The 23,038-nt window shown below is 51.7% G+C and overlaps 2 protein-coding genes across 9 annotated transcripts in view; one reads left to right on the forward strand and one right to left on the reverse strand.

Annotated features, from left to right (window-relative positions):
- Window positions 1-13,784, forward strand: Robo4 (roundabout guidance receptor 4). 4 transcript variants are annotated; one of them, NM_001305215.2, is made up of 18 exons: window positions 1-180; window positions 559-891; window positions 1,131-1,288; window positions 1,484-1,604; window positions 2,110-2,237; window positions 2,317-2,545; window positions 2,787-2,899; window positions 3,551-3,719; window positions 3,903-4,088; window positions 4,213-4,255; window positions 6,075-6,211; window positions 6,307-6,570; window positions 8,734-8,841; window positions 8,969-9,128; window positions 9,267-9,506; window positions 9,635-9,993; window positions 11,585-11,791; window positions 11,901-13,784. In NM_001305215.2, the coding sequence occupies exons 1-18, from the start codon at window positions 81-83 to the stop codon at window positions 11,909-11,911; spliced, it is 3,066 nt and encodes a 1,021-aa protein (NP_001292144.1). In that variant the 5' UTR covers window positions 1-80; the 3' UTR covers window positions 11,912-13,784. The 4 variants fall into 4 exon arrangements, with proteins under 4 accessions (NP_001292144.1, XP_063120788.1, XP_038936578.1 ...); XM_063264718.1 differs by having other exon boundaries at window positions 13-180; window positions 559-831; window positions 11,901-12,562; XM_039080650.2 differs by lacking the exon at window positions 1-180 and having other exon boundaries at window positions 722-860; window positions 11,901-12,562.
- The window catches only part of Robo3 (roundabout guidance receptor 3), an 18,144-nt gene continuing 8,690 nt past the window's right edge, over window positions 13,585-23,038 (reverse strand). Inside the window, exons 10-28 of one of the 5 annotated variants that reach the window (XM_063265426.1) lie at window positions 22,805-22,886; window positions 22,354-22,519; window positions 21,659-21,825; window positions 20,991-21,112; window positions 20,574-20,799; window positions 20,300-20,421; window positions 19,899-20,070; window positions 19,375-19,560; window positions 18,549-18,572; window positions 18,428-18,470; window positions 18,080-18,219; window positions 17,546-17,740; window positions 17,256-17,394; window positions 16,910-17,122; window positions 16,381-16,532; window positions 16,142-16,252; window positions 15,798-15,974; window positions 15,171-15,388; window positions 13,585-14,875 (exon numbers count right to left, since the gene is read on the reverse strand). In XM_063265426.1, coding sequence (XP_063121496.1) covers window positions 14,864-14,875; window positions 15,171-15,388; window positions 15,798-15,974; window positions 16,142-16,252; window positions 16,381-16,532; window positions 16,910-17,122; window positions 17,256-17,394; window positions 17,546-17,740; window positions 18,080-18,219; window positions 18,428-18,470; window positions 18,549-18,572; window positions 19,375-19,560; window positions 19,899-20,070; window positions 20,300-20,421; window positions 20,574-20,799; window positions 20,991-21,112; window positions 21,659-21,825; window positions 22,354-22,519; window positions 22,805-22,886 — 2,667 coding nt within the window. In that variant the 3' untranslated portion in view covers window positions 13,585-14,863. Of the gene's footprint in view, window positions 14,876-14,906; window positions 15,389-15,797; window positions 15,975-16,141; window positions 16,253-16,380; window positions 16,533-16,909; window positions 17,123-17,255; window positions 17,395-17,545; window positions 17,741-18,079; window positions 18,220-18,427; window positions 18,471-18,548; window positions 18,573-19,374; window positions 19,561-19,898; window positions 20,071-20,299; window positions 20,422-20,573; window positions 20,800-20,990; window positions 21,113-21,658; window positions 21,826-22,353; window positions 22,520-22,804; window positions 22,997-23,038 lie in introns of those variants that run through there. The other 4 variants (NM_001394075.1, XM_017595621.3, XM_063265427.1 and 1 more) reach the window with 4 other exon arrangements.

The following is a 23,038-nucleotide window of genomic DNA, read 5'->3' on the forward strand; positions in this document are numbered from 1 at the left end:
AGTCACAAACAACTACCACCACCCCACCCCTCCCCTTCTTCCCTTACTGCAGTGAGCTCAGAACAACAGGACAAAAGTGTATGGGACAAGGAGAGGAGCTGAGAGCAGCCGTTGACTCTGGAGGAATGGGCCTCCTGGGGACTAAGTGTCCTCTGCCTCTACTGCTTCTTTTCATCATGGGTGAGTGGGCCCTCCCTCTCTTAACGCATGCTCCTGGGTTCGAGGCTGCTCCCGGGTTCCTGGCCAGATCCCTGTCTGGATCCAAGGCCAGCAGGACAAAGGAGGATCTCTTTTGTCTGGTGTTTTTCTTCTAATTAGCAGTGAAGTGCCAGAGGCATAGATGAGGGTTGGGGTATGGGTTTGAGCATGTCTCTGTGTGTGCATCAGAGACAGAACGAGCTATTCAGACCTTGACCTATGAACTCAGGCCCCCTCCCCTCCTAGTTAGCTTCTTATTTGGAAATAGATGTTCAGTAATATAAACCAACACACAAGACTACAGACTCCTACACAAGACACAGAAGGAGTGCAATACAGAAGTCTCTCTTTCCCTCTTAGGAGGCAAGGCTCTGGATTCTCCACCCCAGATCCTAGTTCATCCCCAGGACCAGCTACTTCAGGGCTCCGGGCCGGCCAAGATGAGTTGCAGAGCATCGGGCCAACCACTTCCCACTATCCGCTGGCTGCTGAATGGGCAGCCCCTCAGCATGGCGACCCCAGACCTACATTACCTCCAATCAGATGGGACCCTCCTGCTACATCGGCCCCCTACCCATGGACGGCCGCAAGACGACCAGAACATTCTCTCAGCAATCCTGGGTGTCTACACATGTGAGGCCAGCAACCGGCTGGGCACAGCAGTGAGCCGGGGTGCTAGGCTGTCTGTGGCTGGTGAGGCTTGGGAGGGTAGGCTCAGGGTGAGGCAGAGTTAGGCTGCGATGTTTGTGTCCAAGGAAATACGAGGGTCTATCTATGAAGGGAGGCCCGGGTGCGGTCTTGGGATGAAGGTTAAACTAGACATAAACGGGCAAGGAAACCGGTACAGCAGAACTGGGTAAGCGCGTTAGGATAAGCAAAGGACTCGGGGTGGGTAGACATGCTTCCTGCTGATCCGCTGACCTCCCCAATAGTCCTCCAGGAGGACTTCCGGATCCAACCTCGGGACACAGTGGCCGTGGTGGGCGAGAGCTTGGTTCTCGAGTGTGGTCCTCCCTGGGGCTACCCAAAGCCTTCAGTCTCCTGGTGGAAAGATGGGAAACCCCTGGTCCTCCAGCCAGGGAAGCGCACAGTGAGTGAAGCCCCATTCCTGGGAACTCCTTTGTCCATATATCATCCTGTCCTGGGCACATCAAGCAACTGACCCGCTCTCCAGTGGCATGTCCCTTGGAAGATCTGAGGACAGGAGGGCAAGGAGACCTCAAATTGCCCTCCGCCCTCTAAGTTTCTCACACTGAAGATTTCATGGAGTATTTGACCCTGACAGGTGTCTGGGGATTCTCTGATGGTGGCAAGAGCAGAGAAGAATGACACGGGGACCTATATGTGTATGGCCACCAACAATGCCGGACAACGGGAGAGTCGGGCAGCCAGGGTGTCTATCCAGGGTAAGGACAGGAGTCATCTAAAATCCAATAAGGGCTCAGGAGATAACTCTGTGTGTAACATGCTTGCTTCATATATGTGAAGACTCAAGCAGCCCAGCACCCATATAAAAGCAGACTATGACAGTGTATGTTGATGATTCCAGTACAGACAAATGTGGAGTACAGACAAGTGAATCCCAGAAGCTAGCTAGACGGACAAGTCTGCCCAGTGGGTTCCAGGTTCAGTTTGTCTCACAAAAAACAAGATGGAGAACAGCAGTAAGGGAGCTTTTGGCTTCCATAGCCACGCTCACTCACATACACACATGTGAACCCACACTCAAAGTGCAAGGCAAAGTAGGAGACTCCAGTTAGTGTGGTGGCCAGGTATGGGGTTCAGGGTCCTCCCTATGTGAGGCTAGAACGCACATAGGAATACTCTAGACCTGGAAACTCTGGGAGCCAAGTTTATCCAAGATGAAGATAGGTTCCACTCCTCCATCCCATCCCTGTGATCTCCCCACAGAGTCACCGGACCACAAGGAGCATCTAGAGCTTCTGGCTGTTCGAATTCAGCTGGAAAATGTGACCCTGCTGAACCCAGAACCTGTAAAAGGCCCCAAGCCTGGGCCAGCTGTGTGGCTCAGCTGGAAGGTGAGGCAGAGGACCCTGAAGACACGGAGAGCTCCCATGGACTCCCTAGTTCCCTGTCCTTACTCTGACCTCTCCCCAGGTGAGCGGCCCTGCTGCACCTGCCCAGTCATACACAGCCCTGTTCAGGGCGCAGAGGGACCCCAGGGACCAGGGATCTCCATGGACAGAGGTGCTGCTGGATGGCTTGCTGAATGCAAAGCTTGGGGGTCTCCGCTGGGGCCAAGACTACGAATTCAAAGTGAGACCGTCCTCCGGCCGGGCTCGAGGCCCTGATAGCAATGTGTTGCTCCTGAGGCTGCCTGAACAGGGTGAGTCAGGATCCTGCTAGGCCGGGGGAAGATGGTTCTTTATCTATTCCAATCAAGTCTGGAAGTGCTGGGAGGTTAGGGGAACTCCTACTTGTGGATTCTCCTGTGCTCAGGGAGGCAAACAGCTGGAGGAGGTAGCTTTCCTTGTGGAACTCTGCCTCTCAATAGCCCAGTCTCTCTCTTCACCCTCGCACAGAATCCCCTCCCTTAGCACTTCTAACAATCTCTTCCTTTTCTCCAGTGCCCAGTGCCCCACCTCAAGAAGTGACCCTAAGACCTGGCAACGGTAGTGTCTTTGTGAGTTGGGCCCCACCTCCTGCTGAAAACCATAACGGTTTCATCCGTGGCTACCAGGTATTCCTCCAAAATGACACTGACCCCTGGAGTTCCACGTAGCCTTGCCCTGACTGCTACAAACCAGCCTCTAGGTCAAAAAGTGAAGGGATTTGCTTTCCTTGAGCAAGTGAGCAAGGGCCTACTTAGTCTTCCAGACACTGCCAAGCCTCTCATAAACTACTGTCTCATAGCATCTCACAAGCAGCCTTAGGCTATTATCTCTAATTGACACATGGAAAGCCGGGTCATGGTCATAGATGGAAGAGAAAGAACAGAAATCAAAACAGACTGGGTTAGATTTAAGTCTTTAACACTAGAGTGCTCGAAATGCTGGGCTGGCAAGAGGCAAATCACCTGGAAACTCCTTAGGAGGAGCGAAGACGAGGCTTAACACCTGTATTTTAGCAAGCCTCTTGGTGACTCGAAAGCACATGGAACCACGTGTCCCGGGTGCATTGTAACAGATTGCTTTGCCTTTCTGTCTGTCTAGAAAGAAGTCTCTCTCTCTCCTCTTGGTAGAGGAGAGGGTATAGGGACTGTGGTGTTGTCTCATGGGACAGCCACAAGGAAGCTAGCACCCTTAGGAAGACCACATGCCCATCTGCACATGAAGGGCTCGGCTGCTAGGATGGTACTACAGGCAGTTGCTCACCTTTGCTCATGCCCTAGGTCTGGAGCCTGGGCAATGCCTCATTGCCTGCTGCCAACTGGACCGTAGTGGGTGAACAGACACAGCTGGAGATTGCCGCACGAATGCCAGGCTCCTATTGTGTGCAGGTGGCTGCAGTCACTGGTGCTGGGGCTGGAGAGCCCAGTATCCCTGTCTGCCTCCTTTTAGGTGAGGGAAAGGTTTTATCCATATCTTCTACCCCACCCCATGTTGTCCCTCTGTCTTCCTGTTCCTGTCATACATTTCCAGCTTCTCTCTCTCTCTCTCTCTCTCTCTCTCTCTCTCTCTCTCTTGTCTGTTGGTCCCACATTGTCCCATTTGCCCTCCCTCTGAGCTCCACATCCCAAACAGAGCAGGCCATGGAGCAATCAGCACGAGACCCCAGTAAACATGTTTCCTGGACCCTGGAACAGCTGAGGGCTACCTTGAAACGACCAGAAGTCATTGCCAGTGGTGCCGTCCTGCTCTGGTTGCTGCTCCTAGGCATTGCTGTGTGTATCTACAGGCGACGGAAAGCTGGGGTGCACCTGGGCCCAGGTGAGAAAAGAGAGCCCACATATATAGGTCTCCCCTGGCCCAGCCAGAATGCCGCAGGGGCTTTGATCTCTAGGAAGATGCTTGGGATCTTTCTTCATGTAACTGTTCCCTCATTTTCTTCCAGGTCTCTACAGATACACCAGTGAGGATGCCATTTTAAAACACAGGTGAGAGGCCAAAAAGGAGCCCTTAGAGAGGTCAGAGTGAGTGGAATCTTGGCAGAGAATTAGGTGGGGTTTTAGTCTACACTCCTGCCAGGCAGTATAGGGTCCTAGTATCTGAAGCTCTCCTGGACTCCATGTGACAACAAACATGTAGTTCTCTCATCAGCTGAGAGACCTTCTGTGGCTGTCAGAAGATGAGCAGCCCTGGTGTCTAGTCCCCTCTGCCTTCCACTGCCTACCTGATAGCGCTTGCCTCTTGAACCATCCGTCTGTCTTGCACATGCTGCATGATTCCAGTAGGGGGCGTCCGGCTCCTAGGTCATAGATTCATTCATTGTTCCAAACCAGGGCCGAACAATAGGTACCTCTGCTTCAACTGCTAAATTAGCAGAGTAGCAGAGTAAGTCTGTAGTTGTGTGAACAATTCTAAGAAAAAAAAATACATTCTCCCTCCAATTCACACATACACCATCGGCTGAGTTTTACACTTAGAGAAACATTTCCTCTCTTTGTCAACTTCATTAGTCTTTTCGCTCTGGTCTGAATTGAGGGGAGTTTATTGAGTATCTACTGTGTGCTGGATGTGTCAGTGTGTACCTACTGTGTGCTGGATGTGTCAGTCCCTCAGGCTACCAACTTGCTCTCATACTCTCAGCCCAGAACAAGGTTCCAGGCTGCCTGGCACCGTGTTCCTGGGTTTTATTTTGCTCTCTGGCTTCTCTCTTCCCACTTCACCCTGCCTTTGCTCTGCTCTGCTCCTCTGAAACCTCTTCCCTTGACCTCGAGAGAGAAATTCTATGCAGATTGGCTCGTCCATTCCTTTGGACTAGTCTCCATCCACCAGGAAGTTGCAGGCTAGGCAGAGATAGACAGAAGGGCAAAGTGAAGTTAGACATGCAGTGTGTACCAGATACATGGAAGGGGACAGAGCAACAAAGAAAGAGGGGCCGTAGGGGTTGGGGATTTAGCTCAGTGGTAGAGCGCTTGCCTAGCAAGCGCAAGGCCCTGGGTTTGGTCCCCAGCTCCAGAAAAAAAAGAACCAAAAAAAAAAAAAAAAAAAAAAAAAAAAGAGGGGCCCCGCACTTACCCTATCAAAGAGGGGGGAGAGGGAGAAATAGCTTGCTATGTCCGTGGGGAATGTAAAGCATTGTTCTGGCTGGGATATGTGGTATGTAATTCAGAACAAAGGATAGTGTTAGGAAGCTGGAAGCCCAACCGAGGAAGCTTAGCCATGCTAAGCATCTGAACTCTGTCTTGGTAAACAGGGAGCAATTGAAGGCTCTAAGCAGAGTAATCTTAGCAAGTCACTGATCTTGAAGGATTATTGAGGCAGCGGGAAGCCAGTAGCCATTATAGCAAGCTTTTACTCTGCCAGCAGAATGATTTCAAACTTCCTCAACTCAAGTCTCACAGCTTCAGTCTTATATGGAGGGACTCTGTGGCATTTAACAGTTGAGGGAGCAGGGTGGCTCCCCTCTCTGAGTAGATTTATTTCCGGGGTTGTGCAGCTAAACTGCGATAGGTAGGGGCTTTCCATTTGTGTTTCCCTACCTCCATACTTGTTCCTTTGGTCTCAGTATCGATAACAGTCGCTCCTAAAACCCCCCCAGCTCTGGACAAATTAGGTCCTTCCTGATCCCAAGATCGAAAGATGAGTTCAGGGACACCAAGTCAGAGGTCGCCCTCAGGGGTGTGCAAAATTTGAAAAACAGCTATAAAGTTAAAGCAGACACTGCCATTTCTACTCCTCTGAGCTGGACGTCTTGACTAATCGGGTTCCTATTCCTCCCTGCCTCGCCTTGTCACCCCACCACTGTCCCAGGATGGACCACAGTGACTCCCCATGGCTGGCAGACACCTGGCGCTCCACCTCTGGCTCTAGAGATCTGAGCAGCAGCAGCAGCCTCAGTAGTCGACTAGGAGTGGACCCTCGGGACCCACTGGACGGCAGGCGTTCCTGTAACTATGCCTCCTGCACTGGGACCTCAGGGATGCAAAGTGGGGGAGGAGTGCAATATGCTCCCTATAACTCCTTTCGTCGTTTTTTACGTCAGTGATCTCCTGGGACCCCCGGAGCCCCGGTGTACCCCTGCTTCCAGACACTAGCACGTTTTACGGCTCCCTCATTGCAGAGCAGACTTCCAGCCCTCCAGTCCGGCCAAGCCCGCAGACGCCAGCTGCTAGGCGCCTTCCACCCAAGCTGACCGGAACCTCCAGCCCCTGGGCTAGCTCAGATAGTCTCTGCAGCCGCAGGGGACTCTGTTCCCCACGCATGTCTCTGGCCCCTGCAGAGGCTTGGAAGGCCAAAAAGAAGCAGGGTAAGGATGGGAGAAAAGCCACGCTCTGGGGCAGATGGGGGTGGGACTATTAGTCTTAATGTGGTCCTTTGGCTTAAATCAGGCCCAGCCTTGCCTTTGTCTCTCAGTGAACACAGACCTTTACCTCCACCCGCAGCGGAGGTTTGCTCAGCTCCTCTTTTCAGTAGCGGGCCCTGGCTCTGAACTCAATATGACATAGAAAACATTTAATGAGCACCACTGCATGCCCGGCGTGGTGGATACAAGAGACATAGGGCACGTCTTTTTCTCTCTTCCGAACCCCATCTGTGATGACAAACAAACAAATATAGTTGGAGCCTGGACAAAGAGGATCAGCGCTAAAAACAAAAACAAAACAAAAAACAAACAAAGCCCAGGTTTTCCAGAACTCGTGCCCCACACATTATACACTGGTCTGCTTGGACACCGACTCCCAATTTGCTTCTCGGAGACAAATGTGTATAATCAACCCTCCATATACACGGAGTCTGTATTTGCAGACTCAACCATCCAGGGATGAAAACTGTTCTTCCAAGGGATGCTGGACCCCGTCCCCAATGATATGAAGAGATACCTGTAATACTTATAGGACAGATTGATCTCTTTATTTCCAGCTGCCTGTTCTGACTTTCTAGAAGAGAACAACTATAATCTCCATTTCTCAAGCCACTCCTCTACTTGCATTTGTTATGTTAAACCTCAAGGCAGATCGGTCGGATGGACTTTGTTCCTCTAATTTTACAGAGAGGGGAAAAATTGTCACAATGGTTGGGTGTCTTGTTCAAAAAATCCCAAAATAAGGTGCAGAGCTCAACTTTGAAGCCAGGATGATTTGTCCCCCAAAGGCTCCTGAATTTCCAGGGAATTCCTTAGGAAGGTCTCTGCTTTGAGGGCTGTTTTCCCAGCCGCTGCCCTACAAGGCAAGATACTGTGTTTCGCCTGCCATCTTTATGGACTTTCTGAACAGTTTAAAGAGATATAGTCAGTTGTTTTTAAGTAGATAAAAAAATCCAACTTCAGTTAAAAAAAAAAAAGGTAAGGGTGGATTAAGTGTAATTAAGAGCATGTTCAAGATGGACAATTTTATGGGACTGTAAATATTAATAAGCTGGCACTCTTTCCCATTTTGCCTCTGGGCTATTGCATGATCAATCTTGAGTGGTAATGAAATGCCAGCTAAAATAGTTGGAATAAGTCTCATTTAGGGGTCGTAAACTCAGTGGTAAAGCCCGCAGTTGGCATGCAGCTGGCCCTGATTTTAAACCTCAAAAACACCAAACAAACAAACAAACAACAGTCTTTTTCTGTGGAAAGCCACATTGACTTTAATGGAATATATGATCCGTCTTGGAACGTTAATAGTTCTAGAAAAAGAGGAGTTATTTTCTCCAGTCATTTATTTCTTTTCTCCCTTCCTCTCTTTCCCCCCTCTCTTCTTTCTTCCTTTTCCCCCTCTTTGCCGTTGGAGCTTAAATCAGGGGCTTCGCATGCTAAGCACATGCCCTACAATGGAGCCACACCCTCATTTCTACAGCTATACTTCCTAGGAAGCTTCGAATTCTGCCTCAGGACTTCCTAGCGTGCCTTTTAGCTTTTCACTTAGGAGGTTTACCTCATCCTAGCCCTGTCTTCCCAACCTCCCTGGTTAAGAAAACAGTCACATAGGCTAACTACTTGCAAGGTGAGAAATGAAAGTTATTAACAGATTCTCTCTGAGAAGAATACTTGTCTTCGAGGAGCAGAAATCGATGGGCGGAGCAGTAGGACTCGATAGAGATCAGGAACACTGGAATACACGCATTGGAGAAGAGAAAGTTGGTTTTGGAATATGTCTGGAGCCAGGGGCTAAACGATCTGCTATTATTGACTCCTCCACACCATCCTTTGAAGTGGTCGTTCGCATGTGAACTTGATGTTCGTAAAGCTTGATGCATTTCACTGAGGCCATACTGCTAAACTAGCCAGTGAGCTTCCCAGTTTGTCAGGGCTGGAGAAAGATGGGAGCAGAGAGGAGTAGCGATCTCCCTCCTTCTCCCTCTAGGTCCCCTCTAGATCCGAGGTCCCAGGGCTGAGTGATTGAATAACAAGGCTAAAGACAGGGCCTACGATTGGGGTCTGAAGAGCCTATTCTTACTGTCCCTAACCGCTGTCTTTCTCTTGTAGAACTGCACCAAGCTAACAGCTCCCCGCTGCTCCGGGGTAGCCACCCCATGGAAATCTGGGCCTGGGAGTTGGGAAGCAGAGCCTCCAAGAACCTTTCTCAAAGCCCGGGTGAGAGAATATACCTAAAGGGGAAGTGAAGGGGTAAGACAGGTTTTCAGGCTCACCATTCACACTGGGGTTTGAGCAGGTTGGGATCTCCGGACTGCATGGGATTCTAGGGATCTGTTTTTCTCAGGCCCAAACACTTGTTCCCCACGAGAAGCTCCCGGAGCAGTGGTAGCCTGGCGTGCCCTGGGACCACAACTTCACCGCAACTCCAGTGAGCTAGCAGCTCGTCCACTCCCTCCGACACCCCTTTCTCTTCGTGGAGCCCCCAGTCATGATCCGCAGAGCCAGTAAGAGGGCATGGGTCAGGAAACAGAGTTGGGACACCGAGGGCGTGGGAAATGTTGATGAGACAGAGGCTGAGGGATGTGGACCTGCAGAATAATTTAACAGTAACTAATCTGCCGTCTCTCCCATCCCCCACCCAGGTGTGTGGAGAAGCTCCAAGCTCCCTCCTCTGACCCACTGCCAGCAGCCCCTCTCTCCGTCCTCAACTCTTCCAGGCCTTCCAGCCCCCAGGCCTCTTTCCTCTCTGTTCCTAGCCCAGGATCCAGCAACCTGTCCAGCTCCTCACTGTCATCCTTAGAGGAGGAGGATCAGGACAGTGTACTCACCCCTGAGGAGGTAGCCCTGTGTCTGGAGCTCAGTGATGGGGAGGAGACACCCACGTGAGTATGCTAGGAGAGCTGAAACACTACAGCTAAGCATGCTAGGAAGCGCACACGCCTGCCTCAACTGCCATGTTCCTGCTACTCTGCCCTAACCAGCGTACTGTCTCCCGTTTTTTGCTCTTTAGGAACAGTGTATCTCCTATGCCAAGAGCTCCTTCACCCCCAGCAACCTATGGCTATATCAGCATACCAACCTCCTCAGGACTGGCAGACATGGGCAGAGCTGGTGGGGGCGTGGGGTCTGAGGTCGGGAACTTACTGTGCCCACCTCGGCTCTGCCCCACACCTACACCCAGCGAGGGCTCCCTGGCCAATGGTTGGGGCTCAGCTTCAGAGGACAATGTCCCCAGCGCCAGGGCCAGCCTGGTTAGCTCTTCTGATGGCTCCTTCCTTGCTGACGCTCACTTTGCTCGTGCCCTGGCAGTGGCTGTGGACAGCTTCGGTTTCAGTCTGGAGCCCAGGGAAGCTGACTGTGTCTTTACTGGTATGTGGGCTCGCCCACCTCCCTTAGAATGGACATAGCTCCCTTATTCCCTAAACAAGAGCCAAGGCTTCCTAGTCACTGTTAGCCCTCACGGTCACTTAAAGGACTAGTTTCATTGTGGTGGCACATGCGTGAAATTTCGGCATTTGGGAAGGAGAAACAGAAAAATGATGAATTCCAGGCCAGCCTGAGCTATATATAGTAGGATCTTATCTCAAAAAGGAGAGGTAGTTTTTACTGAATGAGTGGTATGTCCTGGGCATTTGGAGAAGTGCTTCACGTGGATTATTAAGAACTCCGTGAAGAGTGTCCTTTACCTGTCTTTTCCAACACAGAGTACACTAGGTCAGACGGATGCATCAACCTCTTTGGGATGCCCCACAGTTACAGACAAATGGTCCAGTTATGAAGCCTAGAGGAATCCAGCCCAAAGGCCCACCTCCAGAACCAGGCGATTCACCAGATGTGGGTCCCAGAAAGAGCTGCTCCACAGTTGCTCTTTTCTCAACTGGCACTTCATGTGCTGCCTGGCTCCTGCTGAGCGTCCAGGCCTCATGATTGCCTGTCCACGGCTGAGGCTGAAGAACACTGGGCTCAGTCTCTCTGTGTGTCTGCAAGAGGTGATTTAGTAATCACTGGTTCCTTGGAAGTTCAACTCTCTCTCTCTCTCTCTCTCTCTCTCTCTCTCTCTCTCTCCCTCTCTCTCTCTCTCTCTCTCACACACACACACACACTCTCTCTCTCTCTCTCCCTCTCTCTCTCTCTCTCTCACACACACACACACACACTCTCTCTCTCTCTCTCACACACACACACACTCTCTCTCTCACACACACACACACACTCTCTCTCTCACACACACACACTCTCTCTCACACACACACACTCTCTCTCTCTCACACACACACACTCTCTCTCTCTCTCTCTCTCTCTCTCACACACACACACACACACACATACACACAAGAGATCCCACATGCATAGTATCTTCATTAGCCTTACTCTACCCTTTGGCCTCAAGAAAAACAAGAAAGCCTATAGCAAAGAACAGGACAAAAATTACCCAGGTCAGGGCTAGAGAGATGGCTAAGTGGTTAAGAACCCTTCCGTGTCCTTGAAGAACACTCACGTCCTGGTCTGATCATTCATGTCAGATGGCTGGAAAATCACCTGTAATGTTAGCTCCAGGGGATCTTCTGGCCTCCATGGGCATTGTACTCACAGACATTTTAACTTACAGAGACGCTTACATGTATACTTAAAAAAGCAAGATAAACCTTTATTTAAAAAAAATTATATCCAGGTCAAAGATCCCCATCGCAAAAGGAAGAGGATACCCAACGGTAGGAAAGGGAGAGTGCAGAGAGCTGGAGCTGTCCTGGAAGAAAACAAGCCAAACTACTCTCTGTAAAGAAACACACACGTCAGGTCTCAGGGTTTGCAACCACTGGAACTGATGGGCTGAGTTAAAGCTAGGTTTATATTTAGGGGTGTATGTGGACCCTAAACCAGTCCGAAGCTTTCTGCTGTAAATTGGTCCCTAGCAGGTGACTACTGAACCTTCTGCTGACTGATCTACCTTCCTTGTCAGATGCCTCATCACCCCCATCCCCTCGGGATGATCTTTCTCTGACCCGAAGCTTCTCTCTGCCACTGTGGGAGTGGAGGCCAGACTGGTTGGAAGATGCTGAGATCAACCACACCCAGAGGCTGGGGAGGGGGCTGCCTCCCTGGCCTCCTGATTCTAGAGTCTCTTCCCAGCGAAGTTGGCTCACTGGTGTTGTGCCCAAGGCTGGTGGTAAGTATCTGGCTGACTGGCTAACATGGTGACCTTAGTTGAGAAGTCCTGGAAAAGAGTCAAAAGGAAGCCTGGCGTCTTTGTAACTCTATTCTCCTTCAACTTCCAGATTCCTCCTGAATTGTCCCTGAGATGGCCAGAAGAATACCAAGACCACTCTCCTGTCTGTCCCCAGGTCTTCTCCCAGGTGGAGGTCTTGGCTTATGCTTCTCTGTAATAGAGGTCCATCATCACTGGGCTTTTGGAGAGTCCTGTCACTGGGATTGTTAAAACAAATGAAAGCAAACCAAATTATGATCTAGGGAGTCTTGGATTCCCACTGAGAACAAGGCAGCATCTTCAGGACGTCAGACTCTCTCTTCACAACTAGAACCTTTGGCCTAAGTAAGCCTGGCCCCTATCTCCCACCCATGTGGATCATGGAAAGAAGGGAAGCCAACCATGTCTTCAGGAAGGATCGAAATGTCTGTTGGGGAGGGCTATAGTGGAGGACCCATGGAAGAGCCCTCTCATACTTACTTGGACTCCTTAGAGACCAGCTCAGCCCTTCCCCCAGCCACACCATACAAGGAAACTAAAGGAGCAAAGTCATGGATGCAGTGGGTCCTATCTAGCATCACAGTCAATGCTCCAACGTGGGATCAATGGAGGAGGCTGGAGGAAAGGAAGCGGGAGGACGTGGAACCAAAGTACTCCTCCCATGCCACTGCCACTGTGAGCTTACGGAACTTGATTCTGTAAAACTGTAAAGACTTGAGTTCTGTGACATCATTCCTTGGGCTCTATTTTTGGGAAGGGTGCCTGCAGAGATGTTAAGCGTTGCCTGGCTAGCGAGGGAATCACGTATTCACTGTGACTTAGTGAATGGCCTCATTTCTTCCTGCTGTGCAATGGAAGGGAATGAGATATATCCTGCACGTTTAAAAGGAATGTAAAGAGGGCCGAGTGGGTCTAAGGTGCTATAGGTCTTGGAGAGCCAGGTCCTGTTTTCTGCAGCCCCAGCTCGGCTCCCTGGAGTCACCGATTCCAGATGGTGTCTTAAAATTAGACAGGCAGGCAGCTAAATTCCAGGGAAGGTAGAATCACCTGGGATACTTGGCTAGTGAACACTTTTTAGACACAACTGCAGGACAGATGGACCCTGGTGGAGGACATGGGTCCTGAACCAGTGAAGGCCACTAGAGGGCAGGCTACCTGTATCTCTCTCACACGTGCTGGGTAAGGTCATGGGCAGAACTGTGCTGTAGAGCACCATCGAGGCCAAAGAAGATAGCTCTGGTGTGTGTGGAGGGAGGGTGTGCCGGCAGCAGGGCCCAATGGTGCTCCTTCCCTAAACCCTGCAGCTCTTCCTGAAGACCACCCCGAGTTAGGAAGTATGACCCGGGTGGCTGATTTCTGAGCTATGCTCAGTGAACCAGCCTGACTGGCTTGCAGGATCTTGAAAATGGGTGTGGCGCACCCATTCAATTCTTTTCCTGTTTTAGATTTCTTTCTTTCTTTAGCTTTCTGGCAAAATTCCTCTTGAAACCATTCCAACCCTGTTTGCCAGACTGAAGGGGAAAGGGTTTCAGCACACACCAATATTCAGGTCAAAGTGGAGGGCCATGTCATGGCTCTGAAGGTCCAAGCTATTTAGAGAACTGAGGATGAAGCAAGCAGCCAAGGTGTGGGTCAGCTATGGGGTGAGAGTGACAGCGACCGTGACGCAAGTCTATGGCAGACACCCTCTGTGAAGGAGCCTGGGGCTATGAAGCATATACTTTATTCTTGGCTGGCATGTCACTCATATACTCTTTGTTTTGTTTTGTTTTGTTTTGTTTTTAAACTTGTATTTGTTGTGATGTGAGTGAGCAGATAGACCCTGGAGAAGGGCACCAAAGAAGAGGTTGGCTCAGTTCTCTGAAGAAGGGGCAATAATCTATGTGTTGGCTATATGAATACCCCTATAGTAACAGTGTGTTGTGGTGTAGAGATAAACTATCCCTCCAACAGGCCTAGGTGGTAAAGGTATCTGTTGTCATTATTGAGAGGTTACTGGATCATGCCAGCACAGTTTCATGTATGGGCTACTAACAGTGTGGTATGACTGGAGAAAGAAAGCCACTGGGATCATGTCTCTAACAGGCATATCTTGCCTTAGCCACTTGTATGCTTCTTTCTGCTTCTTGGATATTATAGGTGGGTAACTCTGCTCCACAGTGATGGTTTGCCTCGCCATAGCCACAAAACAAGATCTAGCCAACTGTCAGCTAGGCCTAAAAAGCTGAGCAAAATAACCCTTTCCTTCCTAAAGTTGCTTGTATGTCAGTGAGTAGTGGACTAACACACTGGGGGACAGTGGACTGACACACTGGTGGACAGTGGACTGACACACTGGTGGACAGTGGACTGACACACTGGTGGACAGTGGACTGACACACTGGGGGACAGTGGACTGACACACTGGTGGACAGTGGACTGACACACTGGGGGACAGTGGACTGACACACTGGAGGACAGAGGACTGACACACTGGGGGACAGTGGACTGACACACTGGGGGACAGTGGACTGACACACACTGGAGGAGAGTGGACTGACACACTGGGGGACAGTGGACTGACACACTGGGGGACAGTGGACTGACACACACTGGAGGAGAGTGGCTTCTGTTCCTCTGGGAATCAGGCCAGCCAGTGTCACTTATCATCTGTCCTTATCTTGTGATTTTAACAGAAATTCCAAAGGATGCAGAAGCTACCAGTGTGTGTTGATCTACAGCCCTTCATAGCCTGCTCTGCTTACAACACCGCACAAAACAAGTCGGGGCCAGGACTCAGAGCAGAGGCTTTTTCTTTTCTCCTTTTGTACAGACATGTCTCAGTCATAAAGGGATGGAAAGGGAAGAGCTGCTCCTCCGGTTCCCATAGCAACTAGAACTGTTGAGACCTTGTGCTTCAGTGAGTCACGAGCATCACTGCCGGGAGGAAAGGTGGTCCATCCTTGCTCCTCGTGACTCATGTATGCTGACCAGGGAAGGGGTCCCCATTCTTGCCCTGTGGCACTTTCAATATGCTCGTTGCTTCAGGAAGGGTCATCTTGGTTCCTAAGGAGAAAAGTGTGTGAAATGCCGGGAGGGAGGGCCTGCTCTTCTGTCACTGGACATGCACAGGAGGGACCAGCCTTTTTTCTAGTCTACTCCTCCTGTGGTGGACCCAGACTCTCTTCTTTTGTGTCATTACGCCCTCAGCCCTTGTCAGTTCTTCTGAAGGACTCCTCCCTTACAGCCCTCCTGGGTCTTCTCTTTGCAGTCTCCTCTGGAGCCCTTTACTTCTTCCCTGTTTCCCTCTGGCCTATCCTCCCAGTCCTTTGCTCTGCTTCTTTAGTCCTTTGACTCCCACCTGTCGGCGATTCCGTCCCGGCCTCTGGCTCTGACTCTGGCTCCGGCTTCGGCTGCGTCCAGGGCCCCGAGAGCCCCGAGAACCTCGAGAGCTGTTGGAACCCCTAGAAGAATTGCTACCAGCGGTAGAGCAGGTGCTGGTGCCCTGGCCATGGCTCAGGAAGCTTGGTCTGCCGTATGGAAGCCAGGCCTCTTCTGCAGCACAACCCAGAAGTGCAGCTGAGCCCACAGGAGGAAGCAGACTGTCACCACTTGTCCGCTGGCCACCCTGCACACACTCCCAGCTCTGGGTAATGACTGAGGGATGGGCACCGGCAGGTTAAAGGCCTAACTAACACATGACCTTGACATGACATGGGTTCAAGAACATGTGGGGTGTTCCTGAGCACAGAGAGATTAGGGAACGAAGGACACAGCACCCAGACCCTAGTTTTCCCTCATCCTTGGCTTTAGTCCTTAGGAGTGAGGGGAGGGAATTTTGGGGAATCTGAGGACCTTTACTTAGAGGAAGTGAAAGAGATAAGAGACAATATCAATGTTGACCAGACACGTGAATCCAACTGAATCTGGGGACTTTGGGGACTTCTGCAAGCCTCCAGGCCCCTCCCATTGCCCTGGCTCTCCTTACCATCAGGGTGGGGGCCACGTTGGGCCCCTGGAGGTTGGGCCCCTAGAGGCACTGCCTGGGCCACTCTCCTCTCCCCACTGTGCTCTCGCTCTAGGGAAGACATGCTGCCTGCTGCTCTCAGACCCAAGGGCCAGCTCGTCTCTTCCTCTGGTGGTGGCAAGGGTGGTGGGGGCAAGTCTGAGGAGAAAACTTGTTTTTTAGCCAAGTCTCCTGCTTCTCTCGACAGTAATACACCCTGACACTGGGAGGCAAATAAATGATCCAAGGTTTGGTGTCTCCTGTTCCATTCCTCTCGGTTTCCTGCCCATTCTCCCTACTGTCACCGTCTCCCAGGCCCTTCTCACCCCCAGGACTGTGTTCCCTTCTATGTGGAAGAGCCTTGGTTTTCTTCCGGATTCGGGCACGGTGTCCATGGAGTGGGGGAGTCATCTCTCCAGTTACCTGGCGAGTTCTCCCTGTAGTATTAAGAGACAATGGGGGACAGGTATGGGAAGGCATTGAGAAAGGAGGTCGAAGGTAAAGGGAAAACAAGCTTTGAGGGGAGACAGTGAGGTGGGGGCAAGTTGAATGTGGGCAAACTCACCTGGTGCACTGCTGGCTGTACTAGGGACAGGACTGGGGCTAGGGTGATAAGAGACTATAGGGCCAGCACCCAGGCCAACAGGCCTTCCATCATGGCTACTCAGAGCAGGCTGGGATACGCTGAGAGGAGAACTTGGTCCAAGGGGCACCCTCCTGCAATGACATAAGGCCTCAGCATTTGCTCACGCCACAAAAGCAAGAGCTTACTGTGTGCCAGGCACTGTACTGTACGCTCAACCTAATACTTAGGCGAGACACGATTTGTCCCCCACAGGGCCTCCAACCAGGGAACTGTGAGGACATCCGTGTTTACAGGCAATGCCTCAGAAGTCTACAGACCCACTCCAAATAGAGACCACCTGAAAGATGAGTGAGAGCTCTGCTCGACGTCATCTTCCTTCCCATGTCATGCTGCCACCTGAACACAGCCGTGAGCCCTCTGGCCCCTCTTCACCTATATATCCATCCTCCCACCAAACCAGTTATATACTGAGGGCCTATGAGACTCGGGGCATTCAACAACTCCTCACCTGGGCATCTGATGGAGATGTGGGATGTCGCTAGGGGGCTGGGGAGGGTCAGGAGGTGAGGGGGTAAGAGTGGCTGTGGACTGCTGTCCGTAAGAAGAGGTAGGGGAGGGAGTTTCCCCTCGGGCTGGAGCCACCATGCACGCACCACTGGAACGTGAGTCAATCAAGTGTTTTTTCTCAGGCATTGGTGGGCACCACTCTTCCAGATCTGAACTGAGGTGGAGAAGGAAGGTGAGAAGCAAAGGACTGAGAAGCTTCCCACTTTCCTCTGGAAGCATTTCTGACCACTCCCTGCTCTGGGGCTTCTCTAAACATGAAGGGCACGTGCTGCTGGCAGTGTCCCTACCTGCCCTTCAGCTCCTCCTCAGGCCCCTCTGGGCAGCTCAATTCACAGGAAGGGGGAGGTGGCGGCAGGGCTTCTGGCCAGCTCAAAGAGGGCATCTGCACAGGTTTGCCTAGAAGCTTCCCTTTGCCTCCCCTGGCTCCTGAGGAGAGGAGAGAGGGGCATGCCAGGAGCATTCAGAAAAGAGCCAGAGACGAGTCAGTGTGTCAAAAGGAAGTGACAGGCCGGGTGCCCGAGGATGGAGGATGTTGTGGATAGGACTAAAACGAGGAAGTTAAGAATTGGGGTCATACCACTGTCCCCCTCGCTCCATTCGGGGGGAGCATACTGGCTCCAGGTGCTTGGGTCCCCAGAAGAATGTTGAGGGAACCCTCCGTGGAAGGTCTGTAGCTCTTCCCCTACTGGGTCAATGGTGCTGTAGACAGGACCCTCGCCAGGGGCATTAGCACCCCGTGCAGTCTGAGCCAAGTACAGGGAGATTCCTGCCTCTGAGGAGGAGAAAGACGGAGGCCCGGGGGAGGAGACAGACACACAGACATAGGGGACAGAGGAAGAGGGCAGGCAGAAGGAGATTCCATAGGATCCACTTCCCCCACCCCAAGTCTGACATGTCAAACCGAGGCAAAGGTTAAGGTCTGATGGCTGTGCTATAACTCAAGGTCCATTCCCCAGTCCTGCAAGGATTAACCAAACTCAGGAAGGCCAGGGTTCCTCAGATCCTTTCAGTGTGCCCCAGGAAGCTGACAGAGTGAGAAGCGAGGGTGGAAGAGGGCTAAGTCTTGGGGGTGGGGTAGGTGTACCTCCTTAAGGGTATTAGAGCTGCTCACCATTGTAGTATCTATCATCTGGATCAGGATTGCTGGGGCAGCAGCTCCCCCGGGGTTCCTGAGCTGAGGGACTTCGAGATGGGTGGGGCCAGGAGTCTGCCAGCCATGGGTAGGCAGCAGGGCCAAGGCCCATGGGTGGCCTGAGGGGAGCAGGTGAATATTGGGAATGGGGAGCCAAAAGAAGCCAGCAAAGGGAGGAGAATGGCAGAAATCAAGAGTCACGGGACAGACATGATGGTTAGGAGTAGGAACTGGGAGAGGCTGGACATTGAGAGGTGGTCAGGCCTGGAGTGGAAGGGACACTCTGTCTGTAGAAACAACAGTCGTTAGAAAGGCCACAAGAATTACCTGGAACTGGATCCAGAAAGGCCCTCTGAGTGTGGAAAGGACACTGAGGAAGATAAAGGAGAAAGTGGTAAGAGAAGAGCTGGTATTGGGGTTCTCAACCCTGAAGAGTAGAGACGCTTACCTGCAGGTGTGTAGGCAAAGGAGGCTTCCAAAGAGGAACCCGGAAGAAAAAGAAGAGGGAAAGTGAGGTGAGTGGTTAGGAAACCCATTTGTTTGTAGGAAACCCATTTGCTTGTGTACTCCTTGATCCTGGACCCAAATCTACTCACGTTGCACATTGGGCCAATTTTATACTAATTTTTTAGAATGGGACTCGTCTGTCTGTCTCTTTCTCTTTCTCTGCCTCTGCCTCTGCCTCTCTCTCTCTCTCTCTCTCTCTCTCTCTCTCTCTCTCTCTCTCTCTCTCTCTCTCTCCCCTCTCTCTCTCTTTCCCTCCCACCAAGATTTCATGTAGCCCAAACTGCCTCGAACTCACTATCCTCCTGCTTCTGCCAGTCCCCCTTCCCTGGAAATACAGGTGAGAGTCACATCTGGCTTCATTTTCACTTTTTTTCCCCCTAAAGCTTCCCCAAGAGATTCCAACATGTAACCAAACTTCAGAGATTACTTTTATTAAGAAGTGGATCTTTGAGCTGAGCAGTCTAAATATCAAGGGTCATACAGGTCCTCTGACTTGGAAAATACTTTCCTCTTTCCTGAGGTTGAGCTGCAAAAGCCAGCATCCCTGTGCTCTATCCAACACCTCTGTCCAAATCTGGGTACTTCCCCCTCTGGACCCGCACTCTCACTACCAAGCTTATTCTCCACTTTTAGCGCCACTCCCCATTCCGGTGGACTGTGGTCCCTGTGGACACACCTTAGGCTCCACCCACTCGCTCAGTGGAGGTCCCATATCCCCCGAAGCCCCACCCACGTAGTCTCCTAGTGCCTGGAGGCGTGGCTCTCACCGGTATAATGACTGAGCTCTTTGCGTTGCTTCTGGCGCCGATAGAGGGCGGCGCAGAGCCCGAGAAGCAGCGCCCCACAGGCCGCGCTGCTGCCAGCCAGGAAAGCAGGCTTCCGCAGCACCCTAGACAACCGTTCCGCCAGCCCCTCGCTGACCTCAGGCCCGGGCTCCGCAACCGGAGGGAATGCTGTGGGGGTCAGAGAGATAAAAGGAGACGAACCCGAAATCCAGGGGCTCGGAAGGCGCCATTCCGGATCCGTAAGCCCAGCTAACCCCAGTATTCCCCCAAGCTATTTTTCTAATCACTTTTAATTTTTTATTGCCTAATTTCATTCTATTTATTTATTTTGAGACAAGATCTCACTGTATCCTTGGCTAGCCTGGAGCTCTCTATGTAGACCAGGCTGGCCTCGAATTCACAGAGTCATCTACCTCCGCCTCCCGAGTGAGGGACTTAAAGCTCTGACACTCTTGGCTCCCCCAAGTTCTCTAGCTCTTCTCTCCCATGCCCACCATCGGACTCACGCAGCTGCACTAGCACTGGGGCACTGGCCACGCCCACGCCAGCGCTGGTAGCTGCTGCCACTATGGCTCTATAGAGCAGGCCCGGTAGCAGTCCCCGGAACATCACAGAGCGTGCCCAGCCTGCTGCAGATCGATTGAGGTGGAATCGGCTTTCATTACCCAGGCACCAGATCTAGGGAGATCCCAGATACAAGTAAGGTCAGGAATTGGATTTAGGCCCCAAGGAGAAACGGGATTTAGCTAGGGAAAATGTGAACCCTTTTCTTCTCTCCCAGACTCTTCCCAGACCCAAAGCCAGACCTAGGTTCCCTCCACCATAGCTTTAGGCTCTATGTCTCACCTCCTCCACCCCACTCCCAGCCCCCAGACCACTCACCCAATCCCCCAGCCCAACCCTGTACCTGGTATTCAGTGATAACCCCATTTTGCTGGGAGGGAAGTGGAGGCTCCCAGGATACAGTGATACTGCTGTTGCGATCACCCCCCAAGGCCACAGCCACTCCCTGAGGGGGGCCACTGGGGGCTGGCCCAGGGTGGAGCGTGGTAAGAAGAAAGGCACAGACAGTCATTGCAAGCTACCCCAAGCTTAGTTCTCCCAGCCCATACATGACAGAACAGAAAGGCACCCTCCCTTCCCTCCTCTCCAGTCTCTATCACTCTGCATCACATCCTTACCCTCTTCAGGAATGCTCCGGGTCACAGAGGGGCTTTCAGCCCCCAGCCCCTCCTGGCCTTGGACTTGCACCTTGATCTGTATTTGGGACCCTGGGGGGAGGCCTCTTAGCACAGTACTTTGCTTGTGTGGACTCTGTACGTCTAGCGCTGTCCAGCTTCCCTGGTCAAGGCCTGCAATCCTCCAAGACACACGGAATCCCTGAACCAGCTGGCCAGGGCCCTCTACCTAAAGGAAATAGAAAAAAGTGTGTTCGAGTCCTGGGAGGAGGCTGGAACCACACGGACCTCCAAGCCCCGCCCCTAGTCCACTCCTGCCTTCCCTAGCCTCTCCCCAACTTCTCCCCCTCGCTCCACAGATGCCCTCATGTCCCCCCCCCCACCATGCCAACTTTCACCACATCCCTGTGCCACACTCACAGTCCAGGACACCTGCAGAGTTCTGGGTCCAAGGACTATGGGCTCCTGCATTCGCACGGCCACTTCAGCCAGTCCTTGCTGGCCTTTCCACGGGTCCTCCACTGGCCTAGATAGGCTGCTGTCTGTTGACCAAAGAGCCCAGTCAGCAGAGGCCACCGAAGGCAAGGAGTGTGTACTAAGGCTATGTTTGTGTTCTGTCTGTGCCAGGCTCACAGACTGCAATGCATTACAGCACAGCCGTGTTAGGGGAGTCTTTTACAGAGGTAACCAGGAGGAGCAGCTAATATGAATGGTCTCTTTTTTCTTCTTTTCTGCATCCGTTCAAGACCTCAACTCATTGTCTCTCATATGGGCTTGATTCCCTCCAAGTCCCTTCTAGTCTTAACAATCTGTACTATATGTGGTTAGGAGGCTCAACGGTAAGGGAGCTCCTGAGAAGGATGACTAAGATGGCTGCCTATCAGGCACCCTCATTTCCCCCTCCTCCCTTCCTTGGGCCTTCAGGAGAGAGAAACATGACATCCGGCTGTAATCTGGGCTGTCAGTATAGACCTGGCATATCAAAAGAAAGCCCGGTGAACCACCACCATTCTGTGGTTTGGATGGGGTGGGGGCTACTCCCTGCTCTCACTCAATCATACACATACCCATAAGGCCTCTGGCCTTACCCTGGGTTTGAACAGGCTCAGAGACAGGACTGGGTTCACTGAGGCCCCAGGCTCCAACAGCTCTCACGAGGAATAGGTAGATGGTATTGGGCTGCAGGCCGCTGACGGTGTGCGTTTCCAGCTGTACCCCATCTGCCACCGTCCGCCACGTGTTGCCAGCTGCTTGGCTAAGAAGGAAGGAGATGACAGGACTGTCTAAGCCAGGAATGCCCAACTCAGGCTCACCCATTCCCTGCAGAACCATACTACCTCCTTGGGGGAGGGGGTAGAGAATCGTTCTCTCAAAATAGCAAAGGCCCTAAGGACATAGGATCCCACCCCCCTTCTTAACTGTATCAATAGTCGTCTCCGTGGGCCTGGAGAGATAGCTCAGTAGGTAAATTGACTACTGAGTAAGTATGAGGACCTGAGTTCAGATCCAATGCACCCACATAAACCCCAGGTGTGGTGGCATGCATCTGTAACCTTAGCATTTGCTGGGGGAAGAGGGCAGAGAGATAGGCAAATCCCCAAAGCTGAGTAGTCAGTCAGCCTGTCTAACCAATTAGTGAGAGACAGGTTCAAAGCCAGACTTTGTCTCACAGACCATACGGGAGGCCATTTGATACTACGCTGTGGTCTCTGTGTGCACGTAGACATACACACATGCAGACTTGCAAGCACACATATACAGACGCACAAAATAGTCTCCATACCTGAAGGCCTCTATCACATAGGAGGTAGCTCTGGCCCCAGACTGTGGATTGGGCTTCCAGGTCAAGGTAATGCTGTTTGTGGTTACCTCTGTGACTATTGGCTGAGAGGGAGGGCCTGGAGGATTACCGGGTTCTGTTGCTGGACCTGGTGATGCTCCCCAATGTTCTGCAGTGATAGATTATCATTAGAGAGAGAGACTGGGGAAGAAAGTGAGACCTGCCTCCTTCCTAGAAATGCTATAGGACTCCAAGAATGGCAATGGCTAAGAGGTAACATAGTATATTAGCCCAGATTCACATCTGCCTCCCAAGTGTACCAGTCCATCCCCATCCCCACCAACATAGCATTTGGAAGACAAAATTAATCCTGGGGCTCAGAAGATAATGACTATTTTTAAAAAACAAATTTGGAGAAAGCTACTGGCAAGACTAGACTAGTGAATTAACTTACCTCGCTTCCTAAGCCAGCTATTCCATGTGGCCTCCCCTATGGAACTCTTGGCCACACAGCTGTAGAAACCCATGTCCATCTCCTGTAGGAGAAGGTAGAGTGCTGCCCCACTGGAAGTGGAGCACAGTAGGGTGAAGGGGTGGAGAGGCAGGTAACAGAAGGATGAGGAAGATGCTGGATACTTTAGGAAGTCTGAGAGAGCAGAGAGGTAGAAATGGATTAGATGCCTAGTTG

Source organism: Rattus norvegicus, chromosome 8, assembly GCF_036323735.1.
Source record: "Rattus norvegicus strain BN/NHsdMcwi chromosome 8, GRCr8, whole genome shotgun sequence".
NCBI lineage: Eukaryota > Metazoa > Chordata > Mammalia > Rodentia > Muridae > Rattus > Rattus norvegicus.